Below are 11923 nucleotides of genomic sequence, written 5' to 3' on the forward strand. Positions count from 1 at the left end.
TAAAGCATTTGATAATCTCTGTCAAGGGGGTAAATCAGAATCTTCACATGTTGTTTCAGTTAAAAACATATCCAACAGCATTCGGAACTTGTTCAGACCTCGTTGTATTTTGCAGAATCCGATATTTTTTAAGGAAGGTGGGAGAAAAGTGAAAATGATTTCGAAGTTTGTATGATGTTAAGAAAACTCCTGTGAATTATAGAGACTAATGTTTTAAATGAAAAGAAACTTGAAGGATCAAAACTAAAATAAAGACAAATTTGATGGGTCAAAAATTATATTAACCCTAAATTTCAACATCTAAGCAAAGAAACATGGAAATTACATGAAATCATCATGCAAAATTATATTTAAAACGATGAAGAGAGCAAGTGTGGAAACTAATGCCACTTTCCCTTTTCATAATATAGAGGGGAAAGAAAAAGAGTAGGCAGAGGCATTGTTTTTGGCCAGAACTCAGAAATTCATGAGGAAAAAAAAAAGGAAAAGAAAAATGGGAGAGCTATAGCACAAGATTTTCTCTCCCTTATATAGGTAAGGCAATAAATTAGCTAGGCCTTCTCTAAGTCCCTTGTTTCAAGGTATTACATTGTTTCATGGCCTTTCTGCTAAAACTAAAATTGATATTTGCTTGCTTCTCACACTGTGTAGTGTTGCTGGATTGTGTCAATGTCCAAACCTTTCAGCTTCACCACTGACTCAACATGCCCCTTAAGTGTGTGTAGCTCACGAAGCCTGCAAGTGAAAGTGGAAGAACATTAAAATCTCATCAACATGAAATAATATAATTGGAAGACCAGATCAAAGTTGAAGAGGCCTGTTTTTAAGCGTATCAGATATGAGTTTCAAACAGAAAGTATGTCTTGAATTTATGTAGTCATAAATGAGTGCTTTTTGCTGTGACTTATGAGTTCTTATTTGGGTCTCAGGAACTTAAAGCATGTATGGTTTGCTTACCTTGCAACATCGGCTCGTCTCTTGGCCTGCTCAGCAATCTCAGACAGTTCTCTGTAGCTGCTCTTGTCATTGAAAATGCTAGAAGCTTCTGGCGGTTGAAGGCCATGGAGGGTCCTCTGAGCAAGAGCCCATTGAGCTTCCCTCTCCTCTTTTCCATAGTCTTTCTTGGTAGTGAAGGCAGTCTGTAAATACATTTCAACAATGAATAAATCTCCAACCTTGAACAACTTGCCATTCTAGAATGCTCATTTGACTGTATTCTGGTTTTTATATCTCATCCAAAAACATTTTTTGAGAATAGAAACCAAAATCTTCTGCTCATATAACAAAACCAGTTCAAGTTGATACTCATTTGATTTTGTTCTGGATTTCATATTTCTTTCAAAAACATCTTTTGAGAACAAAAACAAAATCTGCTGCTCATAAGACAAAACCAGTTCAAGTTTAGATTTGTTTATGAATATACCAATAGGCTCAAACATACCTTGTTTTCTAGCATATTTACCCAAGCCTTGCCACTTAAGATGTAGCGGATAGCAAACTTCATCAAGTCAAGTGGAACATAGAAGACAACACTGTAGAGCCAGATGACTCCAGCCCAACCCCAACCAATTCCTTTAACCCTTGCAAAGCCCCAGTTTGCATATACTGCTATTATTGTTGCGATCTGCAAGACATAAGCTCAAAAAATATCAGTTCACTTTTGCCAGAAATAAACAGGTTAAATTAAACCGTGTCAAAACCTGAAAGTCAAATGGACTAAAGAATCATTATACCGACCAGCTGAGCAATAACGAATGCAGTTACTAACAGGTATCCAGGGCGTTCAACATAGGACCAGCTGCGAGAACGGGTCACAAAGATTAAAGCCTGGCTCACTATACTGACTTGAAGATACAAAGCAGATGTCATTTCATGAGGACTGTCATGGATGGGTCTGACTCCGAATTTGTCCTGGAAAAATAATCGAACGGTGTCAAAAGCTTTCAGCCTAAGAAGTTGGACAGGTAATGATGAAGTTTAATGGGTTCTTACAGGGAAGAATCTAGTTTCTTTCATTGCCCAGAAGAATATGACAGTCATCAATGCCAAGTAGCCTCCAAGAGCAACTCCAGTAGCAAATATTTCTTTGAGTTTCCAGCTATCGGGCATGGGAGATGGTTTGACTCTGTCCTTTGAAATAGTCATGATTGTTCCTTATAGTATGAATCATTGTGTCAAGTCGCCGTCATATAATCAATAAAGAGAATTAAAAATTTCTGAGTTTTGAAACGTATTTGTTAGAAATCTTACCATCATTAAGAATAGCAATAATCAAAACCATGAACGGAGAGAAGTCGAATTTCCAAATCAGCGCAATAAACATGAAGCCAAACTGCATTTAGAAATGAAGGCAATCAAATTAGTTGACGTTCCCAATTCCTTGTCCTAATGAATGACGTGAAATTTTCATAAACATTACATCTACTTACCACTATACGGATAGTGATTGACACCGCATAGATCTGCAATTGAAAAAAAAAAAAAAACATAATGTGACTTGAGCCCATTTCAAACGAAGACAACAAATTAATGAAGAGAGTGGAGAGTGACTAACTGTGTAGTTTTTCATTCTTTGGAAAATAGCTCTACTAGTTAAGACAGCACTGATGATAACGCTCAAACCAGGTTCTGTTAAGACAATGTCAGAAGCACCTCTTGCAGCATCAGTAGCATCGGCAACAGCAATTCCAATATCAGCCTTCTTCAAAGCAGGTGCATCATTGACACCATCGCCAGTCATTCCACAAATGTGTTTCCTTTCTTGCAACTTCTTCACAATTTCATATTTATGCTCTGTGGGATTGTACATTTAAACATTTATGAGTGATAGAGAGCTGACAATGTCAAAGAAAATAAAGAAAAGGAAATTTTTTTATTTGTAGTAATGAGATGTTAGAGATTGCTCACCAGGAAATACTCCGGCAAATCCATCCGCCTTCTCAATCAGCTCTTCTACGGGAAGTGCAGCCATATTTGTATCTTTGTCTTGACCAAGCAAGGAAGCAGATGGATACATATTTGTTCCCATCCCAAGCCTCCTACCAGTCTCCTTGGCTATGGCAAGCTGATCACCTAGAGAGAGCAAAGGCCAATTTGTTAGACTTGAAGTTCAACAACAAATGCTATTGTACAATGGAAACTTTTTCTTTATAAAGAATCAAAATGCTTAATTACCAGTAATCATTTTGACATTTACACCAAGGTTAAGAGCTCTTCGGATGGTCTCAGCACTGTCATGCCTGGGGGGATCAAACAGTGGCAGCAAGCCAACAAACTGCCATGGACCACCGGGACTTTCTTTGGTCCTCTCAGGAACTTCCTGCAAGAGATGAGGATTGGCTATATAACGCTGGCCAGCAAGTGGTTTAGTAAAAGTTGAAGATTAGGAATAGTATAAACCTGTCTAGCAACAGCAAGTGAACGAAGCCCTCTTTCTGCAAACTTGTCAATGATAGCGTGGACCCTCTTCTTTGTATCTTCCCTGAGGTTGCACAAGTCCATGATCTGTAGAGACCAAAACAAAGATGTTAATATCAACAAGATAGGCTAAAAACCTCACAAATTATGAGCTATCTAAACGATGAGATTACCTGCTCAGGAGCACCTTTGCTTGCCCTGTGCCACTTTCCATCAGAATCAATGTAAGTCAAAGCAGTTCTCTTGTCCACAGGATTAAATGGTAAGAAGTGGACTTCTCTAATTCCAGCTCGTGCCTACACAAGAAAATGACACGTTCGATACACACAGTTCCAATCAAACAGTCTTCAAATAGTGAACTTAACAACAGAAAGGACAATTAGAGGAAAAATCAAACCTCTTTTGGATCAGCAAGCATTCCAACCATGGCTGCATCTATGGCATCTTGATTTTCAGTTCTAGAAGCCCTTGCAGCAAGGAGGAGAACATGGTCCTTTTCAACACCCTTTGCAAAGACCTCAACCAAGTTCTTGTCAACACTAAGCTTGTTAAGAGTGAGTGTCCCTGTCTTGTCACTGCACAAAACATCCATACCAGCCATCTCTTCAATAGCAGTCATACGCTTAGTGATAGCACCTTGCTGTGAGAGCTTGTGAGAACCAATGGCCATTGTGACAGACAACACAGTAGGCATAGCAATGGGGATTCCTCCAATCAAGAGGACCAAAAGGTTGTCAATTCCATCCCTGTACTTGCGATGTTGAATTGGGTACATCACTATGATCTCAGCCAGCATACCAACTGCAATAGAACAAATGCAAAAGTTCCCAATTGCTGTGAGAACCTTCTGGAAGTGTCCAACTTGATTGGTGCTGTCCACAAGGTGAGCTGCCTTCCCAAAGAATGTGTGGACTCCAGTTGCTATAACAACAGCCTCAATTTCACCTTGTTTACAGGTGGATCCTGAGAAAACTTCATCCCCCGGATTCTTGGTCACAGGGAGGGATTCGCCAGTAAGAGCAGATTGATCTACCTTCAAAGGATCACCCTCCAGAAGACGAGCATCTGCAGGAATGATATCACCAAGCTTGACGCTTATGATGTCCCCTGGCACTAGAATTGCAGCCTCTTCCTCGTTCCACTTATCATCTCTAAGAACCTGAAAGTGTACAGATATTAAGAGTGGTCAAAATAGGCTCTATCTTGGCAATTATTCAAACAATTCAATGACACATTTCCATGAAATTAAACACAAGTTTCATCTTATTACCTTTGTTTTTGGAGCAAGGCCAGCCATGAGAGCCGCGGCAGCATTTCCAGCGTTATTTTCTTCAATGAAACTGATGGTGGAGTTGATCACCAACAAGGCAATAATACCGACGAAATCTTGCCAATCTGGAGGCCTCCCATCACCATTTGCAAGGGCAATTGCCATAATAGCTGCAGCTTCCATGACCCATGAGAGGGGGTTCCACATAAACCCAAGAAACTTGAGTAGTTTGCTTTCCTGAGAAAATTACCAGAAACAAAAATCAGCAAAGTGCTTTTGGAAAATAGCATCTAGCAAAGAAGAAAAAAAGAAACAAGAATAAGAACGAACCTTTTTCTCCTCTAGCTTGTTTGGTCCAAATATTTGAAGCCGATTGGCTCCTTCCTGGGAGGACAATCCTTCCTTGGTACATTTCAATTGCTCAAACACTTCATCAATTGGAATGCGTTCCTGTAAACAAGGAATATTAGAAAAGAGTGGATTCCGTTAGACATCCTCTCACATTCAAAGAGTATTAGAAGATACTATAGAGTTGAGTTAAATATCAAACTTCTCCTTTTACTACACTAGCTGAGTCACCGGTTAGGTTCTATGCATTACATAGACTATAGAAAATTGTTCATACTACCCATCACTTGCGTATGGTGTGATTTTTTTTTATTATATATAATCATTGATGACTATTAAAAAAACAACAATTAAATAATTTTGTTTTAATTTTGAAAAAGGAATGTTTGACTTTCTACTCGGCTAAAAAGTCAAAGAATGCGGTCGCAAGCACATCGTGAAGGAAGGCATGTTACTTCCACGCTTTGAAGGTGGGAGTGCACCTTTAATTAAGACCTGTGCATATTGCAGCTTCTCAATTGAATGATTTAGTTTCCTTTTTTTTTTTTTTTTCCCAAAGCCAGACATAATGAACAAACAGTGCGCAATAATAAGTGAACAACGTAGTAGATTGTACTTTAATTAACATGGGATGGCAAAAAAATTTAATTAACATGGGATGATTTAACTCAAAATAGAACAATTAACATGGAAAGAGTCGAGACCTACCACCTATTTAATTTTTAATAAGTTATGTCTATCTATTTATGAGAATAAATAATACTCCACCTGTCCTTAATATAAGACCCAATAAGACCCAATTGTTGAGTTAGTTTTAGTCCTAAATATAAGACCCATTTCTCATATTTATCAATTTTCTCTAAATTACCCCTATGGATACTCCCTCAACCATAATCAAGTAGAAGAGGAAGAAGGGGTATTAAAAAAGATGATTATGGTATTTTAGGAAAACCATGTCACATTTCTTATTGTCAACTAACTTACCTAACTTTTTTAATATAATCAAATTAGTTAAATGGGTCTTATATTTAGGATCAGAGGAGTAATAAATTTTTTACCCAAAACACTTAATGATAAAAACATTAGTGATTTCCCTGTAATCTTATTGAATCATCTTGTGCATAAAAATCCGCAGCGGTTCCGACTTCGATGTTCGGGATTGTAATAAATTTAAATAAAATAGGTAAAATATGATTTTTCTAAATGTCAAATGGGAAATAAAATCTGAACAAAATATCATTAGATGCTCAACGCCCCAACCTATTAAAAATGGAATCATAACCGGCAACTTTGTTTTAAGATTCTCACAATTTTTCCCTAAAACAAAAATGTTTGACACTTAAGAAATATGAATATGAATTATTTTTATTTTTATTTAACTAACATGCCATCCATGAAATCATCATCAAGTCATAGGAATGAACCAGATATATCCCAAAAATATAAATTTGATTATTTTTATTTTTATTTAAATAATTTAATTAATCCATGCGGGAAGGAAGGATTGGAAGAGGCAGCCAAAGACGGTGCCACGTGGTAGAAGGCTAAGCACGCTAAGGAGGGCAACCAATGAGGAAAGCCGAACGTGTTGACCGGTGCATCGTGAGAGGAGGCAGTGTGTCTACATCAGATTGCGACCTCACAAGTTGCCAACCAAACCCTCCATGTGATTGGCTTCTCCATTTAACTAACCCTACACCGCCATAAGCGCCCCTTCCCAAAAGCCACTATGCTTTTGGTTTATTTAAAAAATTAGTTATTGATCAATCATCAATTCAAGCTATTTTATACAAAAATTAATATAGTTCTTTGATTTTTAATATATAACCTAATTATTAAATTAATTTTAATTTTAAATATAAGACATATTTATTATATTTATTATTTTTTAAAAATTATTCTTGTGGATGCGCTTTTAACCATAATCAAATAATCAAGTAAATGATACAGAGAAGATATTAACAAAGATAATTATGATATTTTAAAAAAATGTATAATATTTTTTATAATTAATTAATTTATCTAATTTTTTAATCTAATTAAATTAGTTAAATAGATATTAAAAGTGTATTTAAGAAAATTAAATACACTTTTATTATTTTAATTATATTTCAGAACTCCGTGAACAGAAAAAAAGGAAAAAAAAACAGTTTTGGCGAATATGAAAAGGATAAAGTACCACGGAAAGTACCCTAAACTCCCTCCCGCCAAACAAGGCAGAGACAAAGAGAGAGACAGATGAGTTAGATTTATTAAATGCTTTTTCTTTTCTTTTTTAATATGAACGAAAAACGAAAGCGTATTTCACTCCGTCTCTTATCTGTCTCTCACATGGTGCGCCTCAGATCCGCTTGGAAAATTTGCTGGAATCATTCCGTTTGGTCGCCAAGAAAATGAAAGAAAAGTACCCTACGCTACTCAAATAAACGACTTCCATTAATGCGTTCGAAATTCAGTCTTGTTTTCGATTTCGAAAATTTCATCGACGTCGTTCTCCTCTTTGACTATTCACACTCATAAGGAAAGTTTTCAGATATCTTTAATGAGATTTATTTGTTAGAGGGAAAAAATATCTCCGACGAGCTTCAGATAATTAAAGAGAAAAACTGGGAAACATGAAAACAGAGTGAGAATAAACTGAATCGGAATCGGAGTTAGGTGAAAGGTAGTATATACAAAAGAAAGCTTAAACCGAAGCAAGTGAAAGAGCGTGAGAAAAGAAGAATCCAAAACACAATATGTAAAAACTGGCGATAACTTAATCGAAGATCTCGGTTTATGGAGAGAATAAAACGGAGAGAAACAGAGCAGCGAGAGAATTTCAGATGAAGTCAAACGAAGGAATTTAGAGCGACGTACCAGATCAACAGCCTCATTCTTGATCTCTTCCAGGCTGATCGCCGCCTTTCCGGCCGCCATCCCCGCTAACTTGCTTCGCCGGAGATCTCACAATGAGAAAAAAAGAAGCAAAATAGGTCGTCCCCTTCAGATTCAGAGAGGACGATAAATGCATCACGAGGTTGGGTCTATTTATATAGGAGACGCAGGGCCTCTCAATGGAGACTGAGTACCGGCAGTCATCTTTCGGATAAATTTTATCTTCTTCATTTATTTTTAAGTTTTTTTTAATAGGGTCATATCAATATTTTAAAATATGTAAAATTCAATTTTTAGATATTAAAATTTAACATATTTAAAAAAAATTAATTATTCATTTATATAATTAAATTGAAGTGAAATTTAAAAAAAAAAAAGGTGGGGTGAGATATTTATAACCAATATCTTAAGTATTTTTTTGCCAACCACCAGTATTTTTAACTAAATATTGAAACTACTATTATATTACTCCCCCAGTTCCTAGTGTAGGATCTAATAGAAAAATTAATATTAGTCTTATATGTAAAACAGATAGAAAGAAAATTAAGAAAGATGTTTAGTCTGTTTTAGAAAAAATATATCATATTAACTAATTTAACTAATATGTTTAATTTACTCAAATTAATTAATTATATCTTATATTAAGAATCAAATGAGTATATTATAAGCTGAATTGAATGGATTATTTGATTTTTTATAAGTATTATAGTCAATTTGTTAGAATATTAAATATTTTAATTTGACTAAAAATATTATCATGATTTTAAAACCAATTATTAATTAAAAATTAAAATTCATATTTTTACGATATAAAATAAATGGCTTGTTACTATTTTTTCCTTGCATTTTAGTGAAATTATTACAAAAATTCTCACTTAAAGAAATTAATCGAAGAATTTTAAGGACCCCTTACCCTTTTCTTTACTTTTTTTTTAATAAAAAATTACATTTGTAAAGTTTCACAAGTTTATTAAAACTTCTTAAAACAAGAAAAATTAAAAAAAAAATGCTTATGATTATCTTAAAAATTTATTTTAAATAAATTTTGAAAATAATAAGATGCAGTAAATGAGAGAGGCCGTTGTAAAATCAGATAGATCCACAACAGCACAAAATACAATGCAATTTAAAAATAATTAAAATAATAAATTATTTTTATTTTTATAAATATATGAACATATCATAAAATCCAAAATTTAACAAATAATAATATATTTTAGATACACCTATCTTTTTGTGAAATTTTGGAATTGGATGGTTTAATTTCAATTTTTTGCTCAATATTATTATAATAATAGAAAAATATTAGTGGCAGTTGACAGTAAATTGATTGTGAATAATGGAAAATTTATATACTACCTCCTTAATATAAGATCCTATTTGACTTTTATTTTGGTCTTAAATATAAGATTTCAATCCATTTTGTCTCTCATATTTATATTTTTTTTTCCAAAATAACCCTTCTAATAATGATAGTTCTAGTCAATACACTTGATTAGCAAGGATATTTTAGGAAAGACAACACCTATTTAGGACAAATAACTAACTCAACTTACTTCCTTAATCTCCTTAAATTAGTCAACTGAACTCTTACTAAAAGCACATACGATATCACAAGATGTTTGGGGTGTTTATATTAGCTGGCTTTGATTTTTTTTAATCAGTTTATGAATGATATGTATTTAAAATATATAATTTAAATAAATTTTGGCGTCTCAGGAATGAGAGGTGGACGGAGCTCGTCTTCTCTTCAGATCAATTGGATATAGAGAGACAATGACAGTGACTTTTGTATCTCACGAAAAAAAGTTAAGTTTATTTTTCGGTCTACATCCATTTTTTATATTTATTTTTTTAAAGAATAGTCTTTACAGTAATTATATATATTAAATATTTCATTAAATAGTAGTTTTATCTAATATAGATGATTAATAAATATATTTTAAAAGAATATAATATATATTTATTACAAATAACTAACTTAATTAATTTTTAATTTAGATTAATTAACTAGTTTTTATATAAAATCCAGCGTATGAGATGATGAGATATATGGGTGTCTATGTTATAATCTATCAAGTAGAGGGCTAGAGGCAATGTGTTGGCGAGAACAGAGAAGGGCAAGGCCTCACAATTAAGACTGAAAATGACGATTCTCATCTTTCAACGTTTACTTCAAAATAATTCACCTCTTATGTTTTGGCAAAAAAAAAGAAAAAAGAACAAAATAATTCACCTCTTATGGGTCCCCCGCATAACAGACGAACATATCATTTTATGATTTTTTTTAATTTTAAGTTTTTCCAAATATACAGATATCATATCAATATTTTAAAATCATATAAATTAGTTATGAGTTAAAAATAAATTTAAATTGTCACTTTTTTTTTTCTTCACACTTTTGGAATTAGGGTAAAAACTCGATCCCTCAAGGAAATCCATAGAAGAATTGAAAGGGCTCTTATTTTTAAGTTTTCTTAATGTAAAAATCACTTTTATAAAATTTTATGATGCTTATTAAAATTTATAAAACAATCAAATAAAAATGTTTATAATAATCTTAAAAATCTACTTCAAAGGAGTTTTAAAAGTAATAATATATATATATATATATATATATATATATAAGAGATAACGTTATAAAACTACGTAGATGATTCGATATATAGTTTTCAAAGATTGCATGTTATTTCCGGTCAAAAAAAAAAAGATTGCATGTCATTTCATTTTATTCTTAATATAAAACTATTTAATTAATTTGAATAAATTAAATAAATCAAATGAATTAGTTAACTATAAAAAAACATAACATAATTTTTCTGAAATACTTTTTTTAACATCCTAAAATACTCATGTATAATACTATATTATATATCAGTTTATAAATGAGAAGTTTATAAAAAATTATAAATAAGAAAAATAAGGTGGATAAATATTTTATATTTCATATATATATAACATATATAATCACATCTTAACATTTTAAAAATTACTATCACATCTAATATAATAATGTGATATCAACAAATTATATCACATCGAATAGTACATACATTGTTTTTTTTTTTTTTTGCCCACAGTGCATGCATTGTGTTAATGATCTAATGCATCATATTCTTTTGGTTCTATTTATAAAATATAGAGAAGATATTTTTTTACTGAGAAAATTTTTTTATATAGATGTATAATTTTAATCTTTATCTATTATTGTATTTACTTCATTTTTATAAAGTACAGTATAGATTTAATAGGGATAAAATTAAAAAATTATTAAATTTTAAATGAGAGTTAATAAAATTTAAGATTTTTTTTGTCTGTATAAAATATGTTGGGAATGATTTATAAACATGATCAACAAGAGTATACTGATAATTAATACTGACCTTGTGTTTCATTCATTCATTTGAGAATTTTTTTTGACCTGAACATTCATTTGGGAATTAAGACTCTAGTCCTGTCTGTTTTTTGGAGAATGCATACCAAGTTACAGCCAAAAGTCAAAAGCCTCCAAAGAAAAAGTGCAATTTTCGCACAACAATGTAGGAGAAAAAACTAAATTACAAGGTTGAAAAACAGAGAGGAGCTAATTTCAGCAAGGCAAGTTTCCAAGTACATATTGTTATTCACTATAAACAAAATTGAAATTCTATTTATTCTATTTAGGGACTCAAAAATTTTTTTTGTATTTATTATATTTTTAATTTTATATTTTTAAAATTGTTAGACTTACTTGTCAATTGAAAAAAGTAAATCACTAGGTTTAGCACAGAAAAAACAGTAAGGATATAAAATCACTAGGTTTATTTTATTAAAATTATAAAATAAACCTCAAACATAATAACAATTTTGTGAATAAATTCCCTCTATAAAAATAAATTCAAAAATAAATTTTAATAAAAATATACTTGCATTAAAAATATAAATTTATTTAACTTAAGCATAAATGATGTATTAACAAATATAATTAAAACATTTGATATATCTAAACAATCTGAGCATTAATTCATAAGC

At 32.1% G+C, this 11923-nt stretch overlaps 1 protein-coding gene across 1 annotated transcript; it reads right to left on the minus strand.

The window, feature by feature from the left end:
* Positions 1–266: 266 nt before the first annotated feature.
* LOC114742737 (plasma membrane ATPase 4) lies at positions 267–8033 on the minus strand. The gene is made up of 16 exons (XM_028930958.1): positions 7895–8033; positions 5018–5137; positions 4688–4924; positions 3815–4576; positions 3591–3713; positions 3400–3504; positions 3175–3319; positions 2908–3072; positions 2555–2793; positions 2430–2462; positions 2251–2332; positions 1993–2153; positions 1738–1911; positions 1442–1624; positions 958–1139; positions 267–735 (listed from the first exon to the last, which is right to left on the minus strand). The coding sequence occupies exons 1-16, from the start codon at positions 7952–7954 to the stop codon at positions 639–641; spliced, it is 2868 nt and encodes a 955-aa protein (XP_028786791.1). The 5' UTR covers positions 7955–8033; the 3' UTR covers positions 267–638.
* Between the last annotated feature and the right edge of the window lie 3890 nt (positions 8034–11923).

The sequence above is a fragment of the Neltuma alba genome, unplaced genomic scaffold, assembly GCF_004799145.2.
Source record: "Neltuma alba isolate B1F8T4 unplaced genomic scaffold, ASM479914v2 tig00003868_pilon, whole genome shotgun sequence".
In the NCBI taxonomy this organism is placed as follows: Eukaryota; Viridiplantae; Streptophyta; class Magnoliopsida; order Fabales; family Fabaceae; genus Neltuma; species Neltuma alba.